Consider the following 15948-nt stretch of genomic DNA (forward strand, 5'->3'; position numbering starts at 1 on the left):
CAACTCATATTGTATATCTCAACATATAAACATTCGCCAAGGAAAAATTCTAAACGTTGACAAGGCAGATAGTATGAATTGCGGCTTGGCAGTGGAACGCCTTTCGTGGGATGGATTATCAAGACTCCTGGCACCTTGGTCCTTGGACATATCTGCAATAGAGACTTAAAGCATTTTAACATTTCTCCCCAATGATTGCTGGGGATTGTAGTTCTCTGAAGAGGAAAGGGACTACTGATCTTAGCACCCTCACCTAGGATTCTTTGGAGAAACCCAAAGCCAATACGGGTTTGTATTGTAGATGCACTCCCAAAGAAATGTACCAGAACACCTTCTTGCAATGGAGGGATTTGAAGAAAACACTGTAATGTCACGGTAACATCATGGCTTTCGTATGTGTTCTATTGAGCCTTCCTCTTGTCCATCCCAAGCGCTTAGTTAACGGAACAGAAATTATTTCTTTTCACTGTAATTAAAGCAATGTAATTGTATTTTTGTTGTTGTTTATTTAAAGAAAGACCAGTTCATTTTTTAAAAAAAGAAAAAGAAAGTGACCAGAACCTTATTCCTAAAAGCTTAATTTGTAAACCTCATTCATCTCAGTGGAATATAAGTGTGCATACGTCTGAAGTGTCAAAATATGTGTGCACGTTAGTGGGAGTGTGAAAGAGAGTGAGAGAACAAGAGAGCTCCCTGGCACCAGTAGAACCAGTAATTAAAGTCTTTAATGGTGCGGCTTCTCAAACCATATTTTACGTCTTTTCCTTCCAGTGGTTGAGTTGGCCTCCGTGGATGGGGTTAAATAACATCTGCTCAAAATGCCGGTTTTCCCCAGTTAACCAAAAAGAAAAAGAATGGTCAAGATGTATCTACTTTAGTAGATGCTGCAAAAGTGTCAATTATGATTGAAGAAGAATTGCGGGGGGAGAGGGAGGTGGGGTGTAGATAGAACTGATATGGCTTTCACTGGACTGCCAGCTTGGAGGAGGAGTGTCCCCCCCCCCTTTCTTTTTCAGAGAAAAGTCCTTTGTTCCTGTTTTGGCTCAATACACAGTTTCTCCCCAAGTTTCCGGATGAGTTCTGCCAGGTCTTCTGTGTTCTGTGATTTTTCTTCAAGGAGCTCATAACGGAGGCTTGAGATGTCCTGTTTAATTTCTTTCAGCTCACCTATAAGAGAGAGAGAAGATCAAGGGCTTACGAGAAGAAAAAGGAAAAGCCGGGGATGGGGAGGGGGACAACATTACGAAGAGCCCTGATGAATCAGACCCAAAGGCTCATTTGGTCCGGCAAATAAAACCTTACAAGCCACTGGAGCATAGGGAACTGGCTGGCCTCAAACAGGGTTCTGCCACCATTACCTCTAGCTCCCCGTCAGCACGCCAATGATCATTTATATATATTTGTTCTTGGGAGAGTTATAACCCAGAAGCCACGGCAGCTGTTATGCTGCAAATCAAAACAGAAGCACTATAGCAGAGGTGCCATTTAAGTATGGGGTGGGGGAACCCAATAACTTTGGCTAGCCTTTTAATTCTGCTACCCGATATTCCAAACGACATCCATTTTGGAAGCCTACCTTCATTGACTTCATCACTTTCTTTGTCCACCTGAGCTTTCAGTACATATCGCTTGATAAGACGTTTCATAATTTTCTGGGGAAGAGAAGCAGAAAAGCCTTTCAGATACAGTATTGGCTTGTGCATCCTGATCCTGGACAGCAGTAGCGGCACATGGGGTGAGGCACAGTTGTGTCTGACATAGACCCATAGGGTGGCCGTATTTTGAAAAGCAAAGAAGAGGATACATTTGCTGACTTGCGTGGGGGATCTCTAGGACAACTCTCAATTTAAATACCCATGAAAAAGAGGACATGTCCTGGAAAAGGAGGACATATGGCAGCCTTGTCGCTGGTACTGAGGCAGCTTAACCAGATGAGGGCAGAACAGGGGAGGCAGCACAGGGGAGGAAGAGGAAGAGCCAGGGAGTGATGGTGAGAGACAGGACACAGGTCAGAGGATAAAAGGAGGGAGCAGAATGGTTGGATGCTGAACAAGCAACAGGCTTGAGTGAGAGAGAGAGAGGAAGAGGAGGGCTGTGGATAATTCTTTTCTGTTTGGCTCTCAGGTTCTTTACAGTTACTGTACTCTGTTAGCATCTAGATCCTACCTGATACTTCCTTTGAGGGTTCCTTAAGCTGTTTAAGTTGAGGTCATCTGAGCTTCTTATACTTGATTCCTTACTTTGACCTAGCTGAAAAACAGAAAGAAAAAAGTACTAAGTGAGGATTGTTTAATAAATCTCGTCTTCCCCCTTTCCCTTCTTACCACATATTTCATTAGAATACAGTGGTACCTCGCAAGACGAATGCCTCGCAAGACAAAAAACTCGCTAGACGAAAGGGTTTTTTTGTTTTTTGAGCTGCTTCGCAAGACGATTTTCCCTATGGGCTTGCTTCGCCAGACGGAAACGTCTTGCAAGTTTGTTTCCTTTTTCTTAACACCATTAATACAGTTGCGACTTGACTTTGAGGAGCAACTCATGGTAGCCTTTTTTGAGGTTTTTAAAGACTTTGGTGATTTTTGAAGCTTTTCCAAAACTTTCCCGACACCGTGCTTCGCAAGACGAAAAAATTGCAAGACGACAAAACTCGCGGAACGAATTAATTTCGTCTTGCGAGGCACCACTGTACTGTACTCCTTAAGCATCGCTCCTATGCACAAGAGAGAGGTTTTGGAGATATTTCAGATAAAATAACTCTTAATGAGGGAAGCTGCTGGGGAGAAAATGAAATGTAAATGTTTGCTGAAGAAATGAATGTCTTCAATGAATGTTTAAGGCCACATTCACACCATCTTCTTGAGAGACTATAAACAATCATGGCTTGCCCAAAAGAATTCTGGGAGCTATGGTTTGTTAAAGGTGCTGAGAGTTGTTCTCCTCACAGAGCTATGATTTCCAGAGTGGTTTAAACAACCAATCCATCTCCACAGGGAACTACAGCCCCCATAATTCTTTGGAGGAAGCCCTGAGTGGCATCATAGTGATTTAAATGCGTGGTGTGAATGGGGCACAACTGTGTGCTCCAGCAGCAGGCATTACAGAAATCCCATTGCTCCAAGACCAACATGGAAATCCAAAGGACTGGTTAAGGGGGAACAGACAGGATTGCTCAACCCCTCCGCCACCAATTCACTGGAAGAAAGCTTTTACATTTTATAAGTAGCCTACAATGAAGATGGAATCATGCAGGTCATAGAGGGCGGGGGCATCCTTTCTTCTGCAGCATCCCAGAAACACAGATCCCTTGGAGCAAAGTTACCTAGTAAAATGTTTTTTTGAGGGCTAGCAACTTTTGTGGGTTTATTTACAAGGCTGCCTTGAGATTTTTGCAGTGCAGCTTTCAGGAAGCCAAGTGCCTGTGGGGCCAAATGCAAGAATTCATTTCTTCTAATTGTGGAAAATCTTCTTTTTAATTACACTACTAACATGAGCAGAAAGTTCTCACAAAACATTTGCTTGGACCGGTTAAGACTTGTTACAGCAATGTCTGGACCGATTCCTGGATTTCAGTTGTGTAAGCAAGCCATACCAAGATAACGTTACGTTGCATTTCAGAATGTGACCACTTGGTGGCAAGCGATGCTCGGCTTCTAAAGAAGCCTTTTATTCTCTCACAGGAGCTGGAAGGCTGCAGCGAAGGTTTATATCAGCAGAATTGGACGGGTAAGTAATAGCCATTCATTTTACCCGCAGGAGTGAATCATCGGATTTGGGGAGCTGATAAACATTCTCTGTGAAGATGCAGAAACGCTCAGGCTGAGGTCTTATTAGAACATCTACACATCCTAACTATTGACTTTAGCCTTTTTTCCTGAAAAGGTGAGGCGGGGGGAGCTTATCTTCCTGGTTCTGGTGTATGGAGCTTATCTTCCTCTGGTTCTCATCCCCTGCCCTTCTCTATTACTTTGGGTTGTATGCATGAGCAGAATGACTTTCATGAGCGCAACAGAACTTCCCCTCCATCTCTTCCTCCTGTGCAACCCGCAAATCTGCTACAGGAGTTCCCCTAAGTCGCTGGAGCACATTTGAGGGAAGTGCTGATGGTGTTGGTGGTGGTAGGAGAAGTTCCACTGCACTTGCAGAAGTTTGCAGGCGTTTTTCTGCTCATGCAATGACTTAGGGGGATTCAACCCTACGCCCCCTGGATGGTTAAGTCCAGTCAAATTCGACTATGGACTACGGAGTTTGACAGCAATACACTGCCCAAAGATTTCCCTGCTCACAGAATGTCCTTTTACTACGCCTATTTATAGGGTAGGCGTGTGTCCCAGCATTACAGTGTCCTCTTTTGGAAGAGCTGTCAGGGGGCAGTCATCTAGTTGAAGGGCTGTCCACCTCAATTCTGTTTCAAAGATGAAGAACCATCAGAACGTCTATGGTGACACGTTTTGCATTCTGTTTCCCTTATAGTCATTATTTCCCAAATTGCATGTATACACATAAATTAGCAAATGCAAATTCTACGCAAACTGATACCACCTTCTGATTTCTGTGTTTTTGGTGATGCATACATGGCCACCCTACCTAATTAGGAGTTTCCTCCCAATTGTATAAGTTGCAGGTATGAAATAGATATATATTAACATGGGCAAAAAGGATGCCCTGGTCACTCGATCTAAGATTTTCTTAGCAGAAATTGTTATCCTGCTGATGTGGACAATAATCCTGAACCTTCAGTATTCAACATAATTTTACTTTCCACTTAGCAGCAGAAATGATGGAAAGTTGCACAGATAAACTCTTCAAGTTAGTTGGGGGGAGGGATCTAGAGGTCAAATGCATATGTCCATACAGATATGAATGCATGTTGTCAAGTGCAGATCTCCTGCCAGCCCTGCAATATGGGTGGCACTGTGGTCTAAACCACTGAGCCTCTTGAGCTTGCCAATCGGAAGGTCAGTGGTTCGAATCCCGGCGACGGGGTGAGCTCCCGTTGCTCAGTCCCTGTTCCTGCCAACCTAGCAGTTTGAAAGCATGCCAGTGCAAGTAAATAAATAGGTACCGCAGCAGCGGGAAGGTACATGGTGTTTCCATGCACTCTGGCACTCGTCACGGTCCTCCGTGCGCCAGTAGTGGTTTAGTCATGCTGGCCACATGACCCGGAAAGCTGCCTGTGGACAAACACCGGCTCCCTCGGCCTGAAAGGGACGAGCGCCGGAACCCCATAGTTGCCTTTGACTGGACTTAACCATCCAGGGGTCCTTTACCCTTACTCTTGGGTAATATGCACATTCCAATCCATAACTAGTAAAATGAGTCAGCAGGCAGTACTGCTCTCTGGGATATCTGTGTGTTCAAAGCTAAGCCCACGGACATTCCTTCCTGCACATATGGCCATTGGTTTAGGTTCCACATTTCCACCACAATGGACACTGAATCAGAGGCAATTCACCCTCCAGACTTCAAAACTGTAATCAAGAGAAATGAAGGATGTTTTTCTCTCTACCAAGAACCCCCTTGACAGCATTTGCTAACTCAAGACTACATTTAGAAACCCTGCGGCCAGCAGAGCCAGGCTGGGCTAAGCGTTTGGACACCTCCACACTCCCTCCAGCATAGCAGATCCAGAATTTGGATTGCTCTGCGTGTTTCTAAAATTGCAGCCATCAAATTAACTTTGTAGGTTAGGGAATTTCTACCAGAAACCCTTGAAAGAAAACAACCATTTTATTTAGTGGTGCAGGTCTGGAATGAATTGCCCTCCTCCAGTGGAGTCATGCGTTGCATAAAGTTGTTTACAATTCCAGAATGTGGCGGGTTTACTCCATTGCGAAGTTACCTTATTCATCTCAGCGTCTTCCTGGAAACCTTTTCTATTGCAAAACAACAACTTAAAAACCCACTTCTTTATTCTGAGCGAGAAGTAAATCAGAGATTTGGGACTAGGCACTAGGTTGAACGGCACCGGGAGCGTTCTGCCCTCCTCAAAATAGGAGAACCACAGTTTTGCTCTTGCAAACTTCCATTCCACATCAGCATCATCCTGGAAGGCAGAGAAAAGAATTAAGCAGTGGTCATTTGAAATGATACGCAAAAGTTGTTTTGCTGGATGCTCAGACTCCAGCTAGACTCCTGTGCTGAACTAAACTGCAGGAAATAACAGTAAGACTACTTCATAGGAAGAGCTCGCCTGGATCAGATAACGGGTGGATTGAGGTTCTACTTGTGTTCAGCCCATTTCTGATTGTGATCAGCTAGGTGGTTGGAAGAAGCTCACTGGCAGGTCATGATTCTAAGGAATTTGACTTGGACACAGTCTAATGTAGTTGAACTTAGGTTCCATTGAAATCCGTAGGACAAATTAATACTGACTTAGCTCAAGTCCTGTTGAAATAATGGCACATTGAAGCAACTTGGGGTTGTAACCAGTGCTAGTCCTACTGAGAGTTTGTTTTTTGATCATGAATTTCTATTTGTTCTGAAAAATTGTTCTGATTTAATAAAGCAGGGATGGAATACCTGTGGCCCTTCAGATGCCACTGGACTATAATTCCTGGTATACTTTGACCACTGCCCATGCTGGCTGGGGCAGAGGGGAGCTGGGAGCCCGACCACATCATTACTCAATGATGACTGAGTAAGCTAAAGGTAGTTCAAAAGAGCATTATTACCTCAATCTCTTGGAATGAGCTGTTGATCATCGCGATAAGCATGTTCAACAGAACAATAACCATGGTGACGTTATAAACCCCATAAAGGACATAACCAATGTTCTCAATAAATTTGTGCCTATAGTTTATGACAACTGATTTCACTTCTGAGAGTCCAAATATTGCCCAGAACAAAGTCTTGAAGCTTTCTTCCACTCTGAAAGAAAGAAAAATAAATCCCAGAAACATGAGCATAACAGTGGAGTAAAAGATCTGTAAAAGCTGAGTGTGGGACCATCTAGGCTTGCCCTTGCCCCACTTTTCCCCCCTGGGGAAACCTGACTACAGTGGTACCTCGGGTTAAGTACTTAATTCGTTCCGGAGGTCCGTTGTTAACCTGAAACTGTTCTTAACCTGAAGCACCACTTTAGCTAATGGGGCCTCCTGCTGCTGCCGCGCCGCGGCTGCGCGATTTCTGTTCTCATCCTGAGGCAAAGTTCTCAACCCGAGGTACTATTTCTGGGTTAGTGGAGTCTCTAACCTGAAGCGTATGTAACCTGAAGCATATGTAATCCGAGGTACCACTGTATTACCGCTGAATCAGAGCAAACGTCAATCAGGTTTTCTCCAGATTGCTGTTTGCTCTGATATATCACTTAAGACCGGGTGTTCCTGAAGAAAGAGGCAGGGAAAGGGCAAAACCACTCAGACCCATGTCTAGAAAGCGCAAGAGAAGCGGAAAACCTCAGACCCATGCGTTCTAGGCATGGGACAAGCCCTGTGTTGGCACCAACTCCAATTCATGATCATAGAATCAAAGTTGGAAGGACCCTCAAGGGTCATCTAGTCCAACCCCCTGCAATGCAGGAATCTCAGCTAAAGCATCCATGGCAGATGGCCATCCAACCTCTGCTTAAAAACCTCCAAGGAAGGAGAGCCCACAACCTCCCGAGGGAGACTGTTCCACTGTCAAACAGCTCTTACTGTCAGAAAATTCTTCCTGATGCTTAGTTGGAATCTCCTTTCTTGTAACTTGAATCCATTGGTATGGATCCTACCCTCCAGAGCAGGAGAATACAAGCTTGTTCCTTCCTCCATTTGACAGCCCTTAAGATATTTGAAGATGGCTATCATATCTCCTCTCACTCTCCTCTTTTCCTGGCTAAACACACCAGCTCCATCAACATTTCCTTGTTAAGCTTGGTTACTAGACCCTTGATCATCTTGGTTGCCCTCCTCTGCACATGTTAGTGGCGCAGGAAAATCAGGCATGTCATGATAATGTTAAAAGTGTCCACCTTTTAAATGTTCAAGCAGGCATGATCAACCTCTGCTTTTGCACAATGGAAAAACGTGCAATGGAAGTAGCTTCAGTTGATAGATACTTTAGCATGCACAGGCATAATTTAAATTTTAATGGACCTAGTGACATATATGGACACTAGCAACTAAACTATGCAGCACTGACTAAAGATGTCTACATCACACTCTTGTTATGCACAAACAGACCTTGTCCTAATACATCTCGCATAGGAGGAGTGCATTATGTATTTATGCAAACTAAATAATATAAAAGAGGACCTAATCTATAATGCAAAGCAGGTGCTTCTATCTGCTGGTTGTTGCGGCTGTTCAGAGCTACCATAGCAGCTGCTTTTGGGGGTGACATCTGAACCGATCCTGGTAGTCCGTCTGGACTAGTAGAAATCGAAGGATTGCCCCAAAGGGATAACCAGCACTTTTATTGAATGCGCCAATCACCATGAATCCATTAACATGGAAGTGCCTTTAGAATTACTTTATAGTAAATGTGCTTGGCATTTAGATGCATCACTACTGCTAGCTGAGGAAAGATGGTTGGAAAATCAATATTTAGGAATTGCAGACCATAGCTAACCATGGCCATAGTTTGGATACTTAACATTACAACAGCGAATGCGCTTAAATCCGACTGATTGCCTTCCAACAAAATCATCTACACTTACTACAGCAAAAGCAAATTTCAACATTTACTTACGTAGTGAAGGCTTCGTTTTGCTTTGCCCCCAGGTAATAAGAGTAGAGATTAAACATTCCTATCATGAAGGCCACAAAAACCATGATAAATATGACCATGAACTTGAAAATGTCTTTCACAGTTCTGCCAAGCGATATCTGTAGAGGTCCAAAGCTTTCATTGGCGGGCAGAATATAGGCGATTCTTGAGAAGCTTAAGACCACAGCGATTGCATATAGGCCTTCAGATATGATTTGAGGGTCGGATGGGTCCCAGTCTATTCTTGCTGTAAAAAAAAACAAAAGAAAACCCACAAGAACATCTGTTTAATGTTTTGATATATGTTCCATATTTAGCTGCCCAAACGTTAAGCCAATGTCTGGAGATCTTGCTGTTAATCCCCTTGCGATCAGAAGTAAAGCGCTTGTGAACAAGAGAAGCATGTTTCAGAGGGATGTCAGCATAGAGAGACAACAGCAAAATGGCTGCTTCTTCTCAGGCAAATTTGTGACATTACCCACATGCCGTTTCTGTGGCTATTAATGTATGAACTGCAGTCCCTAGTTAGGGCTGGGTAATATCAGCTTTTCAACATTGCAATGTATCACCAGTCGAACATCGCAATATAGTGACAAATTGCGATGTTGAAAAGTGGAGGGAGGAGCAAGCTGTATCGGGCCTGGTCCCGTGAGGCACCGGGGTGAAATCACCTCAGCTCCGTCAGCGGGAGTGGCAGTGGATTCACCCTGGCCAGAGTGAAAGCCAGCTCGTTCCTCCATGTGCTGGGTGCTGGAGGGAGTTCCTCTGCTTTCAGTGCCTGGCGCACTGAGGGGAAAACAAGACTCGGGAGAAGGCGTCATCATGCTCTAGCCTTCAAACAAGTCCTAAGCAATGTATTGATACATCATTGCCCAGGCTCACTCCTAGTAATGGCTTTGCATACAGTTGCATTTTCCCCTCTGGTTTTTGACATTTCAGTGTCTCCTTCTTCTTATTTTTTTTTTAAAAAAGTTATTTCATTTAATTTCATGACTATGCAGTTACCTGGCTTTACATTAAGAGTAATAAAAAAAAGGAGAGAGGTGAAATAAACAAATGAACAATTCTGTTCACAGTTATCCTTTTATTAATCATTCTTTCTTCATTTTGAAATACAGGTAACTTGCCAAAATAAGAATAAATAAATGAAAAGGGGGTGGAAAGGGGGTGGTCATCTAGGAAACAAGACTTTGGGGATCCCACTCATAATTGAACACAATGCGTTTTGAGTATATGTAAATTTGGCTTATGTGCTACCCCTAGAACATAACCCCTGTGTAAGTTGAGAGTCACCTCCATTACAAAACAACAACCACAACGTACAAATTGCATTGTGAAAGATAGAATCATAGAACTGTAGAATAGGGAGGGACCCCAAGGGCCATCTAGTCCAACCCCCTCCAATGCAGGAATCTCAACTGAAGCATCCATGACAGGTGGCCATCCAACCTCTGCTTAAAAACCTCCAATGAAACTAAAAACCTAACAGCTCTCAAACTCATCCATTGCAACTGCAGTGGGTTCAGAATTATATTGCTTAGGAAGTGAAGAGCAGATCGTCCACTGTTATAAATTGCCATTGCTTCCTAGAAACTGGTGGTGGAGCCTGAAATCCTATACAGTGGTACCTCAGGTTACATACGCTTCAGGTTACATATGCTTCAGGTTACAGACTCTGCTAACCCAGAAATAGTGCTTCAGGTTAAGAACTTTGCTTCAGGATGAGAACAGAAATCGTGCTCCGGCGGCGTGGCAGCAGCCCCATTAGCTAAAGTGGTGCTTCAGGTTAAGAACAGTTTCAGGTTAAGTACGGACCTCAGGAACGAATTCAGTACTTAACCCGAGGTACCACCATACACACTTATCTGAAAGAAAGTCCTGCTGAACTCTGTGAGGCTTACTTCTGAGTAGACATGCAGAGGACTGCGCTGGCTATTGCTTTTCTGTCCAGCACACATCACTTTATCTCACTGTAACTTCTGATTGTTTGTAACCTCTCGATTTTACGTGAAGAAACTAGTTATACAGTAAGGGGGAGTGTATAAACTGCAGCTAAAAATGAAGATTCCCATTTCTTCGTTTGAATTACAACCTGCTCTATAAGCCCAGGGCAACTTACAGCACTCTTTCTACATATTAATAGTTATGTTCCCAAAGGGGTTCACAATATAAGGAAATCAAATGGTTTAAGGATAAAAAATAAGCTAAATAATTTTAAAAATATTTTTTAATAAAAATAATAATGATGATGTTGTAAACATAAAAAACTGATGTGTTTATGTATATCTATATAACATCACAACTACATCAGTCCTTAAAGCCATCCAAAGGATAGCGTCATTCCCATCGGGGCATTTTCTTCAAGCAGAAGAAAATTATTTTTATAGGATATTTTAGGCAAGAAAATGAATATGAAACTTGCTGCTGCCTTGCCAGGCAGGAGTTGTAAGCTCACTGAAAGTCACTGAAAATCTCCACTGCTTGCATGGGTTGTGAAAAGAAGAGGACATGCAGCTCAGTAGTAATGAGTTCCTTATAAGCTCTAGATGAAAACATTTTTTCCCACAATGGCCTTACATGTGAAAAGGATCATGGGGTCTTAGTAGACCACAAACTTAACATGAGTCAACGGTGTGATGCAGTAGCAAAAAGAGGTAATGCTATTCTTGGCTGCATCAAGAGAAGTCTAGGGAAGTAATCAAGGGAAGTAATAGTACCACTCTATTCTGCCCTGGTCAGATAACACCTAGAGTTCTGTGTCCAGTTCTGGGTGCCACCATTTCAGAAGGATATTGACGAGTTGGAACGTGTGCAGAAGAGGGTGACCAAGATGGTCAAGGGTCTGGAACCCAAGCCTTATGAGGAATGGTTGAGGGGGTCGCCTGGATAAGAGGAGACATGAGAGCAGATATGGCAGCCACCTTCAAATATCTCAAGGCCTGTCACATGGAAGATGGAGCAAGCCAGTTTTCTCCTGATCGGGAGGGTAGAACCCGAACTGGAACAGTTCTCCTTTGCTCAGCCAACACAAATCTCAATGGTTCATAAACTCACCCAAAGTGTAGTATTTTATACTGGGAGGCAATGTCACCGTTTTCAAGTTCTTCATATCCACACCTGCATCGACTATGCTCTGGGCTCTGGAAGCATGCCAAAATGCCATGAACCTCGCAATGAACGAAGCTGCAAAAATAGCTAGCATCCCGAAATCTAGCATATTCCACAACTCAAACAGGTATTCCTTGGGACCTTGGGACCAAATCTCTTTACACTCGGACCATATCATACCTAGAGGAGGAAAGAAGAGAGCACACACAGCATTAGCTTTCCACAAAATGTCATAGAAAATATCAGATATATCTGTTTGAGTCCCACGTCTTGAGAAGTAGGGATACAGGCTTTGAAAAATGAAACTAAGCTCTTATTTTATTTATACAAGAAATATTCCATCCATTGCTTGGGAGAAGAAAAGCCTAAGGACTAAACCCTACGCAAACCTTGGGTGGAGTCCCTAAGATGGTTGGATGGTGCTTTGTATGCCTCCTTCAGGCAACTTCTGCAGCTAAGCTGGTACCAAACACATTGCTCTGCTTTCCCTTGGACCACATTAGCAAGGCTGAAGAGTGGGGTGTTGTCATCTGGGCAGCCCAGGACTTCCATGCACACTGCCTAGGCTTCTGCGCAGGGAGGTCAGTTCCGTGCTGCTAACGCAGTAAAAACAATGCAGGAGGCAGCAGTTATGAGTTCCCAGTTGCTGCAGCCACAGCAGGCGCTGTGATCCTGCAGCTATTTGACTTCACCCCCCGGAGGTTCGTTCCATTGTCTCTCAAGATGGATACCAACAAATTCTATTAGATTCCCTATTCATTATGTAAAAATGGTAGGGTGGCAATTGGCTTTGTGGAGAGTTGTCAAATTGCAAGGTGGATATCGGCACTCTAGCTTTGAATTTACCAGCGCAGCAGGAGATGTATGTGGCGGCTATGGGTTTTCATACACCAACAGCTTTTATCAGTGCCCCTTCTATAGCAAACACTGGTGAGAGAGGCCAGTTTGCTAGCAATCTGGGAATGGCAGAGGGTGTCTCAGCCTCTCTCCCTGCTAGATTTGCCAAGGTGAGCTGTGCCTCCCTAGGGATGATCATTCAAATAAGGTTTCTGGTGTAATGAATTCGTAAAGAAGCGATGTTTAGAGCCTAGCAACTGACCACGCCATTTCTGACTGCTGTGACTTGGGAGCAGAGCTTTGCTGCAGAAGCAGAAGCTGATATGAGCTGAGAGCTAGTGTGTGGAGAGGGAGGGAGGGACGGAGGGAGGGAGAGAGGGAGGGAGAGAGAGAATTGAGCATAGAGGCCAGCCTCTGAACAATGAGCTTCTCATTCTTCTACCACCCTACACTACTTAAGAATAGTGCATGTTTCATGCAGCTGGGATCACTTTTGAATTTAATATTTAACTGGGCCACCTTGAGCAACTGCACCCTAAAAGTACCCCCTGCTGTTAGCAGGCAGCAAAACAGGAAGATATCTTAACCAAAGTTGAAAAAGATTTGGGATGAGCTGCATCCGCCTTCTCCTGCAGCTGGAAGTGTAAAGGTACTGCACAGATCTTCAACTAGCTATGAGTTTTAGATGGCATTTCAAACGAATGAATGTGTGTTATAATTATTATCCTATGTATGTGATTGTGTGTGTTTCGCCTTCACAATTTATACAGCTTTCAGATATCTACTTGCTCCTTCATGTCTCCCACAGTTCTCGGTTCATTAACTTTTTATTACATTTTATAGTAGCTTCTAATGCATAACACCTAATCAACCAGAAACGCTATCTCCTACCAATTTGGATTTCTCTGATGTTGCATGTTAGTAATCTCCAGTGCTCACTGACAATATCTGAATACACTCATTAGCATCAAGTTTCTGTCTTGCCTGCTAACTATCAACTTTCTTTTTAAAAATTGGCTTTAAAAGATTTAATTCTTATTTTAGATAATGCAGCCAGAAATGATTGGTTTCATTTGATGTAACATGCTGTTACTTCTATAGAACAGTTCCCTGAATTTTCGGCACTTTCAAAGTAACATGCCACCTCTTTTTTTTCTGCATAAGGCTTAGAAGAATGAAACAGAAGGTGTATTCCTTTTCTTTCTTTCTTTTAGCTATAACAAGAGTAACATGTGTACACATTGAAACTTGCACCCCTTTTTCTAGGCTTCTGAAATGTAAATTTTAAATGAATTAATAACTGTTGGGAAACTGCCAGGGAGATATAGTCCATCATGGCCCCAAGCCGGCTGCCGGACTTCCATCGATCTCCCGTAGCCAGGCAGATCCAGCAGTTAGCAACACGAAGCCTCAGAAATAGATTGCCACATTCCAGGCTTGTGCACACTGTTCTTTATCAGCAGAAACCACAGCCAGAAAGCTTGCACCGCAGAAGAGAGCATAATTTACAGACTTTATTCAGCGTTGAACAGAACAAAGGAAAAACATGACCGTTCTGAGTCAGTGACTCCGACCGACTGAAATCGAAAGGAAACAGCAAACATAAACATCCTCAACAGGAAATACGCAGACTCTGTGACTCACAAGCCTGCTCTCTCTTAAGGTGGAACGGAAATATCCTAACATCCTCCCCCTTTCCGTGTAACCTGTAGCACCTGTGGTTCACCCAATTGCAACCTTTGTGTGTAAACCTTTAGTTGTTCTTTGTTAACAACCTTAGACAACAGATCAGCAGGAATTTCATTTCCTGCCATGTAGGACACCCGAATCAGTCCTTTCTGAATACACTCTCTTGCACGATGTAGCTTAATCTGCAAGTATTTGGTTCTCTGCTTGCAACTCTCTGAGTTCAGCAAAGCCAAACATGATCTATTGTCTTGATACACTTGTATAGGACATTTCACAGAAACCCCGATGTCCTTAAACAGTTGCATAAACCATTCACAATCCATGAGTGAAAATGACAGAGCATTGAGTTCTGCTTCACAGGAACTTAGGCTCACTGTTGTTTGCTTCTTGCACAACCAGTCAAACAGGCAGTGGTTGTACATGTAGCACACTCCAGAAGTGCTTGTACCATCTGTGGTGTCACTTCCAAAACTTGCATCTGCAAAGATTTCAAGACCTCCAGTCTTCTGACTGGTGAACCTCAGCCTGTAGTGCATAGTCCCTTTCAAATAGCGGGCTATGCGCTTCAGAGCTTTCCAATCCTGAACCGTAGGATTGTTGGCATGTCTGCTAAGCAGATTACAGCTTACAGCTATGTCAGGTCTTGAACATCTGGCAATGAAATTCAGCTTGCCTAGAACGCATCTGTACAGCGTTGTGTCAGAAAACGCTTCAGCAGTACTGTCTACCTGGTAACCTGTCACCATCGGTGTGTCTGCTGGGTTTGCATCAACCAAATTCAACCTGGTTAACACATCAGCAATTTTCTGTGTTTGGTGTACCAGAAAATTACCAGCTTGGTCCTTCTCCACCTGCAGAGAAAGATAGTTGGATACCTCACCAAGATCCTTCATGTCAAAGTGCTCCTTCAGCTGAGCTAGGGTGCTTTGGTAAAAAGCCTGATTCTTCCAAAACATCAGAAGATCATCAACAAAACATAAACAATACAGTTTGTTTTGCCCCTCCTCCTTGACAAACACACATGGATCAGCTTTGCCCTGGTGAAAACCTAGAGAAAGCAATGTTTCAGTGAGTTTTGTGTTCCAACACCTAGCACTCTGCTTGAGACCATATAAGGATTTCCGCAGTTTACAGACCATTCCCTTCTGTATCTCCATCCCATCAGGTGGAAGCATGAACAGCTCTTCGTTCAAAATCCCGTACAAAAAAGCTGTATTAATGTCGTGGTGGGAAACATGCAGTTTCTCCTCCGCAGCAATCTTGAGCATCAGCCGAATGCTCTCATATTTGACTGTGGGTGAGTAGGTCTCGTGGTAATCCTGTCCTGGTACCTGTGAAAAACCTCTGGCAACCAATCTGGCTTTGTGTCTGACTACCTTGCCATTCTGGTCTGTCTTGGCCTTGAAGACCCATTTGCTGCCAACCAGTCTCATACCTGGGACTACCGGTACCAGCTCCCAAGTTTGGTTCCTGTTCAAGGAATCAACTTCAGCCTTCATGGCATTAAGCCAAGGCTCAGCATCTTTAGAGGTTAACTCCTGAACCTCTTTGAAGCTTGAAGGTTCCCACACCTTCTCTGAGCTACTAAGAACAGCAGTTGCAGTCTTAGCAAACTCATCAGCAAATCTC

General features: G+C 43.6%; 1 protein-coding gene across 1 annotated transcript in view; it reads right to left on the bottom strand.

Moving 5' to 3' along the window:
- Window positions 1-472: 472 nt before the first annotated feature.
- The window catches only part of TRPC6 (transient receptor potential cation channel subfamily C member 6), a 72385-nt gene continuing 56909 nt past the window's right edge, over window positions 473-15948 (bottom strand). The window contains exons 6-12 of the mRNA XM_028726133.2: window positions 11740-11973; window positions 8668-8932; window positions 6672-6867; window positions 5840-6043; window positions 2167-2250; window positions 1577-1652; window positions 473-1167 (exon numbers count right to left, since the gene is read on the bottom strand). Coding sequence (XP_028581966.2) covers window positions 1013-1167; window positions 1577-1652; window positions 2167-2250; window positions 5840-6043; window positions 6672-6867; window positions 8668-8932; window positions 11740-11973 — 1214 coding nt within the window. The 3' untranslated portion in view covers window positions 473-1012. The remainder of the gene's footprint in view (window positions 1168-1576; window positions 1653-2166; window positions 2251-5839; window positions 6044-6671; window positions 6868-8667; window positions 8933-11739; window positions 11974-15948) is intronic.

This window comes from Podarcis muralis, chromosome 4 (genome assembly GCF_964188315.1).
Source record: "Podarcis muralis chromosome 4, rPodMur119.hap1.1, whole genome shotgun sequence".
Classification (NCBI taxonomy): Eukaryota; Metazoa; Chordata; class Lepidosauria; order Squamata; family Lacertidae; genus Podarcis; species Podarcis muralis.